The sequence below is a fragment of the Gracilinanus agilis genome, chromosome 2 (genome assembly GCF_016433145.1).
Source record: "Gracilinanus agilis isolate LMUSP501 chromosome 2, AgileGrace, whole genome shotgun sequence".
Lineage (NCBI taxonomy): Eukaryota > Metazoa > Chordata > Mammalia > Didelphimorphia > Didelphidae > Gracilinanus > Gracilinanus agilis.
Window position 1 is genome coordinate 188442523 of NC_058131.1, and position 19135 is coordinate 188461657.

Sequence of the window (19135 nt, forward strand, 5' to 3'; positions counted from 1 at the left end):
TTTTAAAAGGAAATGATTAATTGAAGTGAAAACTCTTCTAATATCCATTAAAAACAACACAAAATATAGCAACATTCATTTTCAGGATTTTTTAAAAAAATGAATTGATGAAGCATTGTTTAAATTTATATTTTGTTTGATTTGGATTTTAAGAGAAAATTAATCGTTGTTTTAGTTAGTAGTACTAAGAGGTCTTTGTTTCCTTACTGCTGAGTTTATTGAGTATTACACATCATACTGACAGAAAAATTGTTTTAGAATTTGAAAATTATTTTGTAGCATTTTATTGTCATTGCTATGTCTCAAGAAATGGACCACAAAGCATGGTATCATGAAGCAGGAATCCTTGGAAATTCTGAATATTTCTTTTTGATATTATATGATATTATACCTTTTGGAAACTTGAAGTTTTAGAAAATCAAATAAGTTTGAATTCAAATTAAATTTATTTGTTATATGAAAAAATTACCCCTGATATTTTGAAGAGAAAAAAGCCAATCTTCAAACACACATCTAGTGCTTAGATTTGAAGAAGTAACCCTATTTATAATTCTGAAAATACAACAAATAATAGAATCTCAAGTATGACAAGAAAAAGCAAGATATCACAGTGGATGGAGTCTAGGTCTTAGGTAAAGAAGGTATGTCAAGTCCAATTTTAGATACTGACTAGCTTTTTTATTCTGATCAAGTTACTTAAGCCCTGTTTGTCTCAGTTTCATCATCTATAAAACCTAGTTAATAATAGCATCGAGTTCCAAGGATTATCAGGAGAATGAAATGATATAATAATTGCAAAGTTCCTAGCAAAGTGCTTGAAAATAATAAATACTATATAAATGTTGGTTGTTATTATTATTGAGGCAGCCAAGTAAAAATCGATAGATAGGATGATGGTTCAGGAGTCAGGAAGTCCTGAGTCCAAATGTGGCCTCAGACCTAACTGTGTGACCCTAGGGAAGTCATCTAACTTCTGATTGCCTGACAGAAAGATCACTGGTTCTAATGGAGAAGGAAATGGAAAACCACTTCAGCATCCTTGCCAAGAAAACTCCATGAATAGCTATGATTGATAGGATCAGAAAATGTGGAACATCACTAAGCAACTGAACAACAACAACATTATTGTTATTATCGTTATCATTATTATGAGCCATTTAGTCAAAACTTGAACATGATCAGGAATCCACAACTTTTTTAAAAAGCTGTAAAGACCCATAGTGATAAAACATCTTCTATTCTCTCCTTTCTTATATCTTAAATTTTCCTTTTGACAACTCATCTTAAATGTTTCTTTTAATAGCTTCTCCTTATTTCTCCTAGTTCCATCTTATTCAAAAGTTTAAGCAATGGTATCTAGCAAATCTGAGTTATTTTGAATTCTGTTTCAGATATTTACCACCTATGTGACCCTGGGCGAGTCATTTAAAAGTCTCAGAGTCTCAGATTACTCATCCCTTAAAATGAGGAAAATAATGGGACCTTTTTCACAAGGTTCTTGTGAGAATCAGAGGAGATAACAAAAGCAAATCAATTTGCAATCCTCAAAGCACTTTAGAAATGCTAACTATTATTATCATTATTATTGTTGTGGTTGTTAAACTTAGCATAAATGTAATTCTTTCCAAAAAATTATTCATTATAATTTGAGCTCTACATGTACCTTAAATGTTATTGCTCAGAAATAATGCACCCTGTGAGAAGGCAGCTCTTTACACTGGATCTATTATGATAACTACTTTGCATGGCATGGCTGACATTTACTGATGAATTTATATTTTTTCCTTCTTACAAATTTATGATCATGTCTTTGCTGTTTTGATTTATTGTGAAGCAATTGCTAGATAAACGAGAAAAGCTATTTCCTTTAAAGACCTTTCAAAACCCCACAGCTTTAATATCTACTTGTTATAGTGTTATTGTTAGATTTAAATTTAGTGGAAAATGGGTTACTTATTAGTTCTTTGGTTTTAAACCAGCAAATCCCTTTTATTAAATCTCCTTTATTAAGATTTAGCAAACTCCCACAAGCATTTTACAGTATTATCATGAAAGATTTAGGCTCACCGAGACCTACTGGTGTGAAATGTTTATAAAAATATATAACATAGTCTGAAATAATTTTCTCTTCTCATTTTAACAATAACTATAGGGATAACACTTTTGTTAAAATGCTTATATTGCTTGCAATCATCACAAAATACTCAAATCTCGAAAACTTTTGGACTCATGTGGATATATCCATATGGTGATAAGAGACAATTCAGTTCAAAAGCAAATTGTTGAAAGAAAGCTCATAAAGCACCGGTTGTGTGCTAGGCACTCTGTTTAGCCAGAGGATGCAATGAGAAGTATTTAGCTCACATCACTTAGCATTCATATATCACCTAGGAAGACTCATCTTCCTAAGTTCAAATCTGGCCTGAGACATTTACTTGCTTCATGATCTGAGCAAGTCACTTAATCATTTTGCCTCAGTTCCTCTTCAATACAATGAATTGGACAAGGAAATGATAAACCACTTCCATAATTCTGCCAAAAAATTCCGGGTAGGGTCATCAAGGGTCTGACTTGACTGAAATGACTGAACATCAAAAATTCAAAGCCTGGAAACAATTTAAATAGAGTAATATACTTGGGGTAAAAAAAATCAAATACTACCTCAAACACTGCCAGTAATAAAGATAACACCTCTCACACTCATAGGGTTTACCTACATGCTTTTCAGTGTTTTAAAAATCTCTACATATTTACTAAAGAAGATAAGTAGTACAATGGATAGAGCCCTGAACACAGAGTCAGGAATACTTAAGGCTAATTCTTTTCTCAGACACAATCTATGTGACCAAATAAACCATTTAATGTCTGCTTATACTAATTTCCTTAATTATAAACTTGGAATAGTAAAAACTTACTATAAATCTAGTTTGTGAAGTATAGCAGGCACTTACTAATGAATTTATAATCTTTCTTTTATTAATTTCAACCTGAAAATCATGTAATTCCTTTTTTCTACTGGGACAATTCATATCTTTCTAATCCTCAAGGTCTAGCTTATCTTATTCTATAACACAGAAAAATTTTTTGATAAAAATCTGAGGTTGAACATTTTCAAAATAAAAATCATGATTTTCCCATGTAAGTCTTCAGCCCCTTCTTAGGGAGCAACAACATTCTCACGGCCCCTTAGGCTTACAAGCTAGGAATTCATTCTCTAGTGATCAATATCTCTCACCACCTCTTCAAACACCATAACAAAGCTATTACCATCATTGTGATCTCTGTAATATCTCTCCTGTACACAACCTCCTCTATACTGCCACCACTCTAGTGCGTTCCCTCATCATCTCACACGGAAACGACTGTCACAAGCTGCTTCAAGTGGCTCCCCATTCCAATCCATCCTCTATTCAGCCTCTTAAGTGATTTTCCTTAACACAGATCTGACCATGACACTCTGCTACTCAATAAACAGCCACAGACCCCCTATGACTTCCATGACCAATTGCTTCATTTGTTCATCAAAATCCTTGGTAATCAATCCCCTTTCTACCTTCCCAGTCTTACAACTTATTACCCACTGTCCTCTCATCAATGTCACTCGATGACACTGACCTCCTTGCTGTTCATCAAATAAGATTCTCCATCTCTCAGGTGTGAACATTTTATCTGGTTGTCCCCTGTGTCTGGAATGCTCTCCATTTTCTCCTCTGCCTACTGACCTCCCAGGCTTCTTTAAAGTCCCAACTAAAATTGTATATTTGTACAGGAAGCTTTTCCTAAGCCCTATTCATTTTAGTGTCTAACCTTTGTTGATTATATCCTAATTGTCCCACATACAGCTTCCTTTATATACACCATTGCATGTTATCTTCCCCATTAGACTGTAAACTTCTTCATGGCAAGGACTGTCTTTTGACTCTTTTTATATCCCCAGTGTTTAGCACAGTGCCTGGTACATATTAGGCATTTAAAAATATTCATTGATTGGTAGAATTCAAGAAGTGGAAATTATTGAGTTCTCTTGATTTTTTTCACATATTATATATATATATATAATATGAAAATAGCCATATTTTATACATTTAGCTATTTTCTTTGAAACCTGTACATTATGTGAAAGATATAATTAAGAACAGATAAGATTAAAAAGTCATGTAGCTATAATAAAGAATAATGCATGGACAGCTTGAGTGTTATAATATGGAAATGTTTGAAAGACCTTCAGTATGTTGGATATATTCTCTATGGAGGAATTATAAGGGGACCTGAACTAGCAACTCACAGAAAGAGAAGGCATAGGTGGAATATTATTTAAACACTACTATATTTATCCATCTAAGTAGATAGATAGATAGATAGATAGATAGATAGATAGATAGATAGATAGATAGATAGATAGATAGAAATAATGTCTAGGACTAGAAAAAGAAATTATTTAATGATGATTAGAAAGAATTGATAGACAATCTTAGGGCTATATTGATGATACTTGAAATAGTAAAGGAACCAGAAGAAGTCCTAGAAAGTATTTGACATTATCTCTGGAGGATTATATGAAAAAATAGATTATATTCTCACAGATTGATAAAATATTGTAATGGTTATCATGTGCACCTGTGGAAGAGAAATTCCTCCTCTCATAAAATTATGCATCCCTTAAAACATCTCCCTCAGTTCCCAGTATATTGCTTTCTGTAAAGTAGGAAAATATATGTTAAACACTTCATGACTACAGTTAGTGTGAATCAATCACTTCCTGAGTATACTTCTGTTTATACCATTCTTGCTGTTATTTTTCAGTCATGTTGAACATCATGTCCCCATTTGGGGTTTTGTTGTCAAAGAATATTATAGGGGTTTATAATTTCATTCTCCAGCTCATTTTCTAGTTAATGGGACTGGAGCAAATACGGTTAAGTGACTTGAGGAGAGTCACACAGCTACTAAACATCAGAGGCCAGATTTGAATTGAGGAAAATGAGTTCCTGATTCGAGACCCAGCACTCTATCTACTATGCCAAACAGCTGCCCTACTTGTACCAAAAGTTTGACAATTTATTACATATTGTTCTGCATTACTATTGAATGAGTATGGCTGTGTACTCCAAGATCTTTGAGGTTATCAACCAACTTGAACTACATATCAAATCAATTAAATTCAACAATCACCTGTTCTGTGCGCTGTGCTAAGTGGTTAGGATATAAAGACTTGGAAAAAAAGAAGCCCCTTCAATCAAAAACTTATGTTCTATTCTGGTTCTGTTTACTAGTAGTGCCCATCACAAAGTCATGAATAAAATTAATGATGAATTTTTTAAAAATTCAACTGAAGATGTATATTATTCATTATTAAAACTAGTGATAGTAAGTTTGAGTAAATCATTTATAGGTAGGGGACAATAATTATCTCATCCAGTATTCTCAACATTACTAATGTGAAGAAATTGGATGAAATACTTGTTAAAGGTAGCATCCAACTGAAAAATGTAAGGAATCATGACTTTAAAGATTTTTTATGTCTCTCTAATTATATTAATATATACATACATATACAATTTTTCCTTTGCTTTCTCTCTCCTTTTATCCTTGTCGTCTAGAATTCCTAGTGAAAATGGAGGCTATAATTATGAATTAAGTAATACATATCTAGCAAAAATTAGAAAGCATATTTCATTAAACGAATGGATTTAAATATAAACTTCAGGTTAAGAAGAACTTGGGTTCAAATTTTGTCTCTCATTCTTACAAGCTGTGTAACCTTAGGGAAATCATTTAACATGTATTAGTCTGAGCCATTTGTCGTGGACTTATTGAGTTATAGAAAGGTTGTCCTCAATGTAGTAGGAGAATATTCATATATATCCCTTTCAAAGGCAAAATCAAAGATCTTTCTCTATAGATAAACTTTGAATACAATGTAGTTTGTTTAAACCAAATAAGAAAATTAAGGCATAATTTTTTTAAAAAGAACATTTCTTATGAACAGTCTATAATGCTGTTGTTCCCTGTTTTTCTGTTTTTTACATTTTTTTAGGTCAAAACTGTGGAGGATTAGTCCAAGGTCCTAATGGAACTATTGAAAGTCCAGGATTTCCTCATGGCTATCCAAATTATGCCAACTGCACGTGGATCATTATCACTGGAGAACGGAATAGGATACAATTGTCATTTCATACATTTGCTCTTGAAGAGGATTTTGATATTTTATCCATTTATGATGGACAGCCACAGCAGGGCAATTTAAAAGTCAGGTAATGTACACCTATATTTTCCCTTTTGGTGCCATCCTTTGGGAAGCTCTGTGCAGTTACTTTTTTGCTTCATGTTAACAACAATTAGAATTTTCTTTTAAAATAACCTATAAGAAGTTTCCTTTGTAAAGAGATAGACCTTACCTACAAAAAGCTACAAAACCGTGGTTAATCCTATGTGTAAGTTGGCAGAAATCAAGACCCAAAACAAACCAAATCAGTAAACAAGATGATTGTTTATATTTCTTTCTGTTTCAAAATTCTTTCATTTTTCTTTTGTTGTTATCACCAGAATACTTCACTAAACATTGTCAAGAAAATTGAAAGAATGTATAAATCATCAGTTTGGTTTTAAGTTACAGTTGAGTGAGTATAATCATCAGATAAATAGTGAGTCCTGCTAATAACACACTGGAATGGGCTGTTTTGCCCAAAGAATATAGGAGGGACAAGATAACCATGAAACTTGTTCTGCCTTGGAATATCTTTTCTTCAACCAGAGCTATGATATCCTTTCCTCTTTAATTTTCTATGTATCCGTTTTTTTTATTCAAACTCCAAAACATATAACTTGAAAGAATATCATGTCTTTACTATTAACAACTTGGACCACATACACATCCATTTTTGTGGGGGGGGGGGAGGGTAAATACTCTATTTTAAAGTGAGATGTTTTTAAGTTGCTAAACATACTTTGCAGGAAGAAATCTCAACCTTTAAACAATGGGAGCGCTTTATGCTTAACTACTGAATTTCTAGGAAATCAGTCACTGTGGACTATATAGTCTTTTGTTGAAAGAAGGAATTGATACTACGCAAGTTTAATTGTAAAGATTAGATAATGGCATCGTTATTTATATTTTGGCCAAGTATATTAGAAAAGACAATAGTACATGAATGTATAATAAAATTTATTAATGGCTATGTAGCATAGGAATAGGATAACAATAATGAGTAGGGAAAGATAAAACCCTTACAAATGAGATTGTGAAATATGTAGCTACCATGTTTCATTCCCACCTTAATTAGTTATTGAAAATGATATGCAATATATAGTCCAAAATCATGACTCTTTCCTTGTAAGCTTCCTTAGGGCCTTCTAGTTTTCTCCTAGGTCAAATTAATATTTAGTTTGTACTCTTTAAAGTAATTTGTCCCAGTTCTCCTGAAACAGAATACTCTCTCTTTTCTAATTTTCTATGTTCAATCTCAAACAAAAAGAACAATTTATTTTTTGAGGGAGAAGGCTCATATAATTCCTTCTCTTACTGTACTTTAGAACCTTTTTTTTCCAGGTATCTCCCACACATACTTGGATCTGTTGATAGGTCATTGATGTTGTTCTTCCCTGACATAAAGTCCTGAGGCCTCTCACTTTGGTTCCCTTTTCCAAATACTTGGAAGCAGCAATTTAAGCAGCAAATAACATTGTCATGGGAGTTTTGGGTCATGGAATGTTGGGAAGGGGAACAATATCATTTGAAAAATCTATTTTATAGACATTCTGTCCAAATCCCCCAAATCTATTATTATCCTCTCCTAGCAGAAATATTCCCTAATTAGAAGAATTCCAATTAGCATCCCTTTTTAATTTTAATCCATGTTCCTTTCCACTCAGAACCATGAAAATAGTGATAATAAACATATTAACAAGTAGAATATCCCTTATATGATACATCAATAAAAATTATCTATGGGCCAGAATTTCTGACATCCTCCTATACAATACGTCATCTGATATCCAGCATGTGTGAAATTAGCCAGAAAACAACTAGACATACTGAGGCTATTAGAAGGTGAATGACTTTACTTTTTAGAAAGTGATTTCACTGTTTTGAGAGGTTTTTACATTGCATTACATTTTGTGAACATGTAAAGTCATCACTCCAATTGACTTCTCAATTATAATGAACAAAGCAACCAATCTTAGGTAGACCACATGAAAATAATATGAATGAAATTTTATGTTTCCATTTTTTTCCTAACTAGAACTTTGTCTCCTAAGATGAATAATCAAGATATACTGAGTGATGTTTTAGTCCTAACATAATTGTTCGAGTTGCTTTGTGTTTCTAGTACATTACCTCATAAATTCTTTTATCCAGGATACATATTTTAGGTTTCTAAAATTAGTCTTATGAACTCCTTCCCTTTTTCCTTTTCATCCTTTTTATACTGCTAAATCAATGATTAGGATCTTAAGAAGGCTCAGGCTCAATAGTGCCTCCATTGACAGATAGATAGATAGATAGATAGATAGATAGATAGATAGATAGATAGATAGACAGACAGACAGACAGACAGACAGACAGACAGACAGATAGATAGATAGATAGATAGAGATAAAATCAAAGGTAATTAATTTATAATTTTGCTATAACAAAAAAGAAGGAATGAGGGGTGCTTTGAAATATAGTTTAGTGTTTATGTATATTTAATTTCGGTGTTATTGGATTTCAGTATTTTGAAATCAATCGATGGGTGCAAAATATAGATTATATCAAATTCTAATTAATTTGGAGGCAAATACTAAAATTACTATTTATTTCCACATTGCCTCTCTGAACAGTTGCTCAGTTCCCATTTGCACTTAAGCAATAGCACTTAAAGCAATGCTGGAATGCAATTGGATGACAATTTTTTTGAGGATTGATGGCCTTACCCTTTGGTGCATTGAGCTTTCATGAGTTATTATTTATCACTCATATTTCATTGTTGATTTGCTTCTACACCAAAAGAGTTATTTTGGGTAGCTTAAAATGGGCACTGACTCAAAACTATATTATGAGTTTTCTAGTGGAAAGTAATATTAGAGTGGAGAGGAATATTAAAACAAAATTATCTATGCATACATGGAGCATGGATTACATTCAAACCATCTACTTGAGCTATAGTATTATGAAATAATGAATGCTGATATTCATATCCTCAGTGGAATAGTAGGTAAATTTTTATTTTCCAAAACTTAACTAAATCAAGAAATTTTTAATGAAATTTTACATTTTAATTCCCATTATCATTGTGTCTTTATCAAAGATTTCTTATTTTTAAAAAATTACAATTTAAGCCTATTCCAAAGAATGAAATTCTGATTTTAGAGTTTTGTCTTTTATAGAGAAAAATCAAAACATATCAATCATAACCAATCAAAAATAGAAGTAGATATGTTTTGTTTTTTATTTAGCTGAAATTAGAAAGAGTTCTATTGATTTTTAGGAGCTATTACATTTTTTTCTTCTGGTGGTAAATTGGCTAAACACCATGGAGGTAGCATTTCCAACAATAAGAATAGACCATTATTCAAATTTTGAAAGATGACGTGGCATTACATATTCAAATCTGGTTTCCTTCATACTTCTTTAATTCTTGCAACAAATGGTTCGCCTTGATTTCAATTGCTATCATAGATATAAATCATGTAAGATTGGGAGTCTTTCTTCATTATTTTCTCCACTTGTTGAGAAGAAGCCTGAAGAGAAGGCTAATTTAAGGAAGGTTTGAGATCTTTAAGAGGCTGAAATTGCATCATTGTGTTTATTTCTAAACCATAGTAATGCATGCAGTTGGCATATTAAAATTTTAGGCATTTCTACTTTACCTTATTGTGGCACTAACATTCCTGTCTAATTCTGGTGTGACCAGCCTCTCCACCCACCATCACCAATCTGCCCTGTAACCTATGCCTACATATGCCAATACTTTCTGAGTGGCATCTATCTCCTTCAATTAAGGAATTCCATTGCCAGGAGCTTAATCTGGCTGGATCATTGTTGGTCATAGAACCTTAGTGATTGTCAGTTTTTTTCTTTCTGTTTTAATTTTGCCATCTGCCTAGGAAAGTTTTTAGTGCCCAAAAAGATGATTTTTGCACTAATTTATAATGAATTCACAACAACACATATGGATTGTTTTTATTTTTTTCCAACCTTAATAACTTAACTTTTATTTTTATACCTAGAAATACTTCTTTGAATCAAGTCTTTATGTATCTTGAGTAAGGTGTAGAATACTAAACTTGAAGGAGAACAGCCAAGTTTAATTCTTGTGACCACCATTTTGTGTTATTTGGAATTTTGGGGATTCCATTGAGAGGTATTTGGGGCTCAATTGAGCCACAAATACTTAAGATATATGACAAACTTCCTGTGGACGTTTAGGGGACTTGGAAACTACATTTTCCATGATTCAATGGGTTTCCAGTTTTGACATGACAACGTGTACCAAGGAAAAGCATAGCTTAAATTGGGAGGTCTGGCTTGAGACTTTCTCTCTTTGGTAGTAGGAGAGGTGAGAGAAGGTAATGACTAATGCCAGCGGATTTTAAATAGATTTTAGCAGCCACGTGGCCATTTCTTTATTTTACCAACATGGCCCTAATTAAAGTATTCTCCTTTTACTCTCAATCTCTATTATTTTTAATTATCACAGTTATAAAAGCTCCAACTGCCTCCGCAGGAAGTTACCCCATCACTTCCTGTGTCCACCTCTAATTTCAAGCAGACAAATGGCAACCTCAACACTGTTTGGGACTGCCCAAAGGGCAGTCCCTTGTTCTTGATTTGTTACTTATATGTCACGTGTTGGTAACTCATCTCCTCCCCACTAAGATGGGTAGGATGACATTATTTCTGATGGCTAGAGTCTTAACAATGAATGAGGATGAGCTAATTCTATTTACACAATTTCTTAGCCATATGTCCTCTTTCAAATTCAGCATAATTATAGATGGATCACGCTATCTATAGGCAGAGTGAATTTCCATACATGTGCTTCTTCTATGTATGAAACCATAGTTTTTTGATGTCTTAAAATTTCATACATTTATTACATATAGAACAGTATGTTAGGTACTGAGGAAAATACAACCACAGATAATACATAGTCCATGTTGACTTTCAATCTTTCAATCCACTGAAGATAAAAGATGTCAATCTTGTACAAAATTATATAATAAAAGATATATAAAATATGGCACTATGTTGAGCCTAGATAGTAAAATTTTCAGTCACTTGGCATGGAAAGGTCGAATGCTAAAACATTAGTTCTGTAAAAGTTAATCTAATGCACCATAAAACATATGCAATCACAGATACCAGAATGGACAGAACCTCAAAGATCATCCAGTGCAATATCATTTTTAAAATGAGGAAAATAAGAACCAAGAAGTTTAAGTGACTTGTCTGAAGTCACAAAAAAGGAGTAAACTCATCCTGCCTCACATATCATGGAAAATGCAAAAATGTTAATAAACTGTTTCTGGTGAAAGCATGGTTTAGTGGAAAGAATATTTGACTTAAGCATCAAAAGAAATAATGTTCAAATTCCAGTTCTGCCCAAGACCTCTCCCTTTCTAGTAATGAACTCTGAGTGGAGGTGGGGAGGGCAGTCAAATGCCTACAAAGAGTACTCTGTGTGCCATCTTTGGCACCCATACCATAGGTTTGCCATTACTGATATACAGACTTCTCTGATGCCATGAGTTGAAAATGATTTAATTTCTTATATTAATTTTAATTTGTCAAAATCCTGTTTCTCTCTGACACTTTATTTCTCTTTCTCCTATCTCCCCTCCAATCTTTCTACCTCTGGCTGTCTTTCGCTGTATTTCTCTCAATTTAGGGGTTTCATAAACTTTTAGTACACAAACTTACACAAACTTTAAAAAATAACAAAATGTTAACTATTTTGATGTAATTAGTTTCCTATGAGACACAATATTTTATTTTATATATTATCCTGGGAAGAGATTCATAGGCTTTACCAGATCACTAATGGGATGTAAGACAAAAACAAGTTTTAGAATACTGGCTCTAATGCCTAAGATATTCAACTTTGTTTTATTTGTCCTAGTTCACATATTTTTATCTGCCTTTCCTCCAACCTTGAGGGGAGTATAGGAGAGGTGAGGTACTATTATTTTTCAACTTTTGTTCTTCCTTCTGAAAATAGAATCTTACACATAGTACTTTATCTATGTTTCTTGAGTTGTATAAAAGAATAAGAACTGGGGGAAAGAGGCATTAAATTAAAAGAATGAGGACACCATACTTGTGATTTCATCTGTTTGAGGAATGCCAGTGATGAAATTCCCCTACAACAGAGACTGGCATCCTCTCCACAATTTAGAGTTTCCTGGGAGAACTGAGATACAGAGTGATTTACCCAGTATTCCATAGCCAGCATGTGCCCAGAGAAAAGGCTTCAATATAAGATCTTCCTGACTCTAGGGCCAAATCATAATCTATAGCATACTGCTTTTCGTCATATAAAATAAATGGAGCAAAGGAACTAATATGCCATGTAAAATTGTTTTATCTTTGGATTATGTATTTATTTCCCTATCTATTGTGTAAGCTCCTTATAGATATTATCCAATATGGCATATATATATGTATATATATATACACATATAAATGCAATTATATATACACATAGAGAAAGAACACGGATTATATAGAAATACATTCTTGAAGATTCTTCTGGTCAGTTATAAAAATAACTACTTATGTAAACAAAAGTTACCTTCCCGAACTCTTCCTTTTTATTAGAAATTTTTTGTCAACTTAATGGTCTAATCACCAGTTCCACCTCTGCTGTCATTATGACATTATGTCTGAAAAAAGTATTTGATTTTTTCCCTCAAATGAGACAGTAATTGAAGTTGGTTAAACTTGACATCAACCTCTCTGTCATAATTTTTAAGACTACACTCTAATTTGAAGTAAAATTCCATTAATAAGAGAGTCTTAAGTCACTGAAGAAAGACACCTATGAAGGAAAATAAACAGGAAAACATTAAATAAATGATAAAGCCAAAGATGTATTACTTCATAATAATTCTTGAATTGAAAGTTTAAAAACATCAGTCTGCTCTGACCTATACTATCCATGTCACATTAGGCAGGTCACTACCTCTTTGAGCCTTAGTTTGATCAACTATAAAAATAAAAGGATTTTTAAGCAGATAATATCCAAGATCCTCCCCATAAATCTATGATCCTCTGATCTTTACTAAGTGATAGAGCAAATGGAAATGTCACAGGAAGGATGTGGTTGACTGTTACTTGCCATGATTATAGGAGTTTAATGATCTACTACTACACTCACAAATAATACCCAAGGCAGGGAGTGGAGTGGGTCGTGTGATTATATGTGGGAGAAATAAGAAGAAGCAAATGAGTAAATTTTATTTCAGACTAACAACATTTTGACTGTTTAACGCTGAAAGTAAGTTACTTATCCAGGCTCACACGGTCAATTTATATCACAAATGAGATTCAGATCTCATTTAGAAAGAGACTGGCTCTTTATACATTATCAGAAATGTCACGCATATGACATAAAACCCCAAAATTCAGTCCAAAAGAGATTAAAATATAATTAGTAAATATTTATAAAAATAAAATATAACAAACAGATATGTTTTAAAATTAGGTTAACACGGGCCTTACAATGACTCTTATATACAGTTTCACAGCCCCATTTCTATTTGACTTTGACACCACTGCTGTATGTTATTCTACCTTTCAAGATCATTCATTTAATTAATAACCAAATAAATTCACTGGACTGGGAGTCAGGAGATTTAAGGTCAAGTTTAACTCTATCCAATGAGCCTTGGCTTTAACAGATTATTTCTTTTTTTGGACTTCGTAAAATGCATTAGATGAAATCTAAAACCAGTCTAGCTCTTCCGCTCAATAATTCTATAATTCAATCAATTAACAAACATTTAAAGAATCTAGTCGAGAGATAGTACAAGACACTGGAGATAGAATATAAAAAATAAAGTTGTGCTGCCCAAAAGAAGTTTATTTTGAGAAAGACAACAGATATACATAAAACTTTATGGATACTGACCTTTTATCCTAATGATTGAATACACTCATACATACTTAGAAAAGAAAAATAAATCCTTTTTATCTAACATTCTTATGTCTAACAAACCAAAAATATTGTGAAATCCTTGAATTTAAGGACTGCTTTCTACCTCTTTTTTGTATTCTCAATGCTTAGTATAGTGCCTAGGAGATAGTAAATGCTTAATAAATGTTTATTTATATGACTGATTAACATTCTCTTTCTCTCCCTCATCTTCTTTTCCTCTATCTCCCTACTTAATTTCCTTAATAAGATGTCCATTGCTTATAAACTTTGTTCATTTCAGTTTATACAAAACATTGAACTGTAGTCATTAGCTGTAGTGAGAGTAGACCTACGTATTACTTATTCCTTTGTCTCCTCTTTCCTTTTCTGTCCTCATATTTCCTTGATTCTCATTATTTTGATTCCAAGTCTAAACAAATATCAGCAGTGAGTTGGAACTAGAATAGTTATTTAATTCTTATTTCCCTGAAGCCAAAGAAGTAGTTGTCATAAGAATAAGGAAGAGGGGGCAGCTGGATAGCTCACTGGATTGAGAGTCAGGCCTAGAGATGGGAGGTCCTAGGTTCAAATCCAGCCTCAGACACTTCCCAGCTGTGTGACCCTGGGCAAGTCACTTGACCCCCATTACCCACCCTTACCACTCTTCCACATAGGAGCCAATACACAGAAGTTAAGGGTTTAAAAATGTAAAAGTAAACAAACAAACACATAAATAAGTATAAGGAAGTAAGAGAAAAATGTGAAATATATTTAAGCATTTCAAGTATTATTGGTATGTATACTCCCTCTACCAATACATATCATGATCCACCTTTGATTTAGTAGATCATCGTCTTTCCTTGTTTGGGTTACTTTGATGACAATCTGGTTACAGGGATTTAGCTAGCTGATTCCTCATATGACAGAAACAGCATACATCTCTGAGCCAATTATTCAAAATCTTTCTAATTATCACCAATTACAATCTCTCACCCAGTTGTCTTGTATAATAAACCTTTGAAAGATCTGGGTACTTTGTAGAGTCACGATAGATATTATTTCCAGTGCAAATATTTGGTTCAAATATTAAATGCTTACTATATTCAAGTAGCTATATTCAATGACATAAGTATGAAGATAAACAAACAAGTCAATCAACAATCCAGACTACTTTCAGAGCTTAGAGACTAAATTATCCAGCAAAATCGTGGTAATAATAATTCACCCTTTTATAATACTTTAAAAGGTTTTAAAAGTTGTTTTTTTTAATACAGATATCTTGCAAGATGAGTTTGGGTATAATTAAATCCCATTTAAACAAATAGATAATTAAACTGAGGCTTAGAGTTGAGAGAAGAGGGAGTTGGAGTCAATAGTGGAAAGAATGCTGATTTAGAATCAGATAATATTCAATTGTTTCACTCATTTCTTACACTTATTGATTGATCTTATGGTAGGTTTTCTTGACAAAGATTCTAAGGAAGTTTGCCATTTCCTTCTTCAGATCATTTTTTGGATGAGAAACTAAGGCAAACACTGTCCTTCCCAGAGTCACCTAGGTATTGCGTCTGAGGTCAGATTTGAACTCAGAAAAGAAGTCTTCCTGACTTCAGGTCTGGCACTCCAGATGACTGTGATTTAAATCCCAGGTTTGCAATTTACTCCATGTATGGTTTCTGGTTTATGCTGTGTGAGTTATGATTTATTCTGTGTGTCTGCATAACTTACTTAACCTCTCTTGAGGTCAATGTCCTTATCTGCAAAATGAAGAGATCTAAGACTCCTTTCAGCTTTAAATTGATGATCCTATTGTGAGTCAATGTGAACCTTTACTTTTTTTGGAGGTCCTGTTAACACTAGATTACAGACTCTTAAACAATCATGTTGATGAGGAATTATGTGGTCAGGCTCCATGTCTCTTGTTTTCAGCTCCCATCTGTGGTCTGGTCCCTGGCTATTACAATGATCTTTGTTCACTATCATATTCTCAGCACACTCTTGGCTTGGGCCCCCCGTGCATCAAACTGACACTGCTTCTTCTATTCTAAAGTAATGTCTCAAGGTTACAGTGTCTCCAGTGCAGCTGTCACTGGCTGCTATTCATATACTTTTTCTGTGCTCCTTCAACTGTTTCAGATAGCACAGAAATCAATAGCTACCGACAATACAGTCAATTTGGGCACCCAAAGCAAAATCCTGGCACTCTAAGTTGATAGTTTTATGTTCTTAAAGTAGATGGATGCTGATTTTAGGAACAGAAAAACTATCCTCTTTTCTGAAGTGTCTATGGTTGTGCTACAAAGATAGAATATGAATTTTATTGTATGGAGATATTTATAGGTTGTTTCTTAGATCCGATATTTAAAGACATAAGTTTTTAGGTTAATTAGATTGATCCTTCAGATTATCGTAAACCTTTAGTCTGAAATAGCCTATAAGGATGAAACAAACAAAATATCAGAGATTCTTAAAAAGCGTATTGAATTCAACTTATCAATTTTATTAACACCCTGTTGATTGAGGGGAGAATAAAAATAAAAAAATATTGTCAGAGGTCTATATTTTTAAGTGGGGAATGAATAAGCAGTTATATTGAACCTACTAAGAACCAGACAATGGGCTGATATAGGTGTTAAAGTTATGCTTTAACTTACACTTTAACTTTAGCTGAGGAAACTAAGGCTAAAAGGATAAATTGAGTTGCCCATAATCACACAGCTACTCTTCAACTGAGGTTGGATTTGAACTCATGTTCTCCTGCCTCCAGGACTAGTATTGGATCCACTGTGCTACCTAGGAGAGAGAGAAAGAGGAGAAGAGAGGAGAGGAAAAGGGAGAGGAGAGGAGAGACCTGGAGATGTTCTAATACTAAATTACAAAGCCATGGATGATCTCCATTAGCAAAAACAGTTCCTTCACCTGGAGATCACTCCTTCTAAGGAAAACATTTGTTATTTAGTCCTTTAGTCACTTTCTGTGATGCAGGTTCAATTGTTCATTAGGTTTTCTTATTAAAGGTACTGAAATGATTAGCCATTTCCTTCTCCAGTTTTAGGCAGCAGGGAGTTAAGCAAATTGTTCAGGGTCACACAGCTAGTATCCAAGGTCAGATTTGAACTCTTGTCTTTGTGACTCTCGGGCCTGATGTTCTAGCCACTGTACCACTTAGCTGCTGCAAGAAAACTATAAATCTTATCAAAAAGGAAAAAGAAATAGCAATGCCTCTTGAATTCAGCCTGCCAATTGTTCATTTTCTCTTTGTTGATTTTTTCCTCCACGATCCTAGCAGAAGTTCTATTAACTATGCCCTAAAATGACTTAATTTCCTCTTTCCATGCATTACTATCATTTTCTTTAGGATTATTACATATTTTAGAAGATTATGGATAGTTATACATTTATAACTCATATGGATGGGTTGCTATTTTCAGCTAGCTAAAATATTATCCTTGGGGATTACAAACTACATTCATACAATTCAACCTGTAGCAGTATTGTAGTGGAGGATTTGCCAGTAAAGGAGAGATTTTTATGTTGGATGATCTTATTCCTCTTCAAATAATCCATCAACCTACTTATCTATTCAACCTAACTATTAAGCCAAGTGGTAGAATTAGTAATTTTGTTTTATTTTTTTCCATCTGGTTACCAACCTGAAATTTCATTGGTTTAAGGAAGTCCATATAAAAACCTACATTCACTGATTCAGAATGGCAACTTCCCTTCAACTCAGAGTTGAACACAAAAGGGACCAGACAAAATACATGATAATTTTGAATATACAATTTATTATGATTTATTCTACCTGGATGGATGCAATTTAACCTAAAATAATTATAAGCATATGTCATATTTTAATTTGAAATGAAATTTCCATGCTACAGTATCTCTATTTGTGATACAGATTTTTAAAAAAGGACTATATTAATTGACTCAGCTTAGTTCTTCAAGTTAGTTTTAAACTTTCATCTTAATGAATTGGCATGGGGCACTGAGTGGCTATATCTTACCTAGATTCACATAGGCAGGAGATGCTAGAGTTGGGTATTGAGCCTAAAACATCCTGACTGACACTAGCTCTCTGTCCATTATACCAGACTGCATCTTGAAAGTAAGTTACTTCAATGCTTTCACTCCAGTAGGGATTTCAAATTAAACAGATCTTTTCATCCTATTAAATTTGCATTCAAGTCTTTCTCTAAATCTTCTAGAAGTCATCTTGTCATTCTTTTCATGATTCTGGAGAGTTCCAATAAACCATTTATCATCTATTCTTTTCTTTCACTATATATTGGTTTGACCTACATTTTTCCTAGTTGGTGGTGTCCTTGATGAATCCTTTGTCAGCATTTCTTGAGCAAAAATCAACATTGGTAACATAACACTCCGTTCAAACACATACCACATGTCTTTCCATTGCCCTTTGGATCATTTACAATTTTGATTTATCTGAGGTGATGGTGCTTTGTAATTAGCAGACATACACCATCATTTGAAGAATACTGGTGACTAAATAATGGAATTTTACAAGATAGAGACAATTGGAATCATTGGCAATGTGATAGTTTCCTAAATATGATCCAGAAAAAAAGTATGTTTCCTTTAGATCTACAGACAGATGAAACAGAAATATTAAAAAAAATATAGAAGAGTTGTTGCGGACTTGCTGTAGGGTGGAGGACTGGACATGAATGCTAAGGCATTTTCTGGGGTGATTGAACTGATTTTAAATTATTTAATCTACAAAATCCTTATTGAGGCTAAATTTTGAGTAGATTTTTAGAATTGAATGAAGATACATTTGGAAAGTGGAAATGCTGATTAAAAATAGTTAAATTTCATTAAGAATAACTTTTATGCTTATAATAAATTAGCATTTATTCATTATTTTATTTTAATATCATTATATTATTTATTTATTATTATAAACCAGTAATGTTATTCTTAACCATCAGTTTCAGAAACTGACCTTTTCTGATGAATATTTAGCATAAGGAATAAAGAAAAATAATTTT

At 33.0% G+C, this 19135-nt stretch overlaps 1 protein-coding gene across 1 annotated transcript in view; it reads left to right on the top strand.

Moving 5' to 3' along the window:
* CSMD1 (CUB and Sushi multiple domains 1) overlaps positions 1 to 19135 on the top strand; it is a 2120031-nt gene that overhangs the window by 45881 nt on the left and 2055015 nt on the right. Inside the window, exon 3 of the mRNA XM_044659558.1 lies at positions 6038 to 6254. Coding sequence (XP_044515493.1) covers positions 6038 to 6254 — 217 coding nt within the window. The remainder of the gene's footprint in view (positions 1 to 6037; positions 6255 to 19135) is intronic.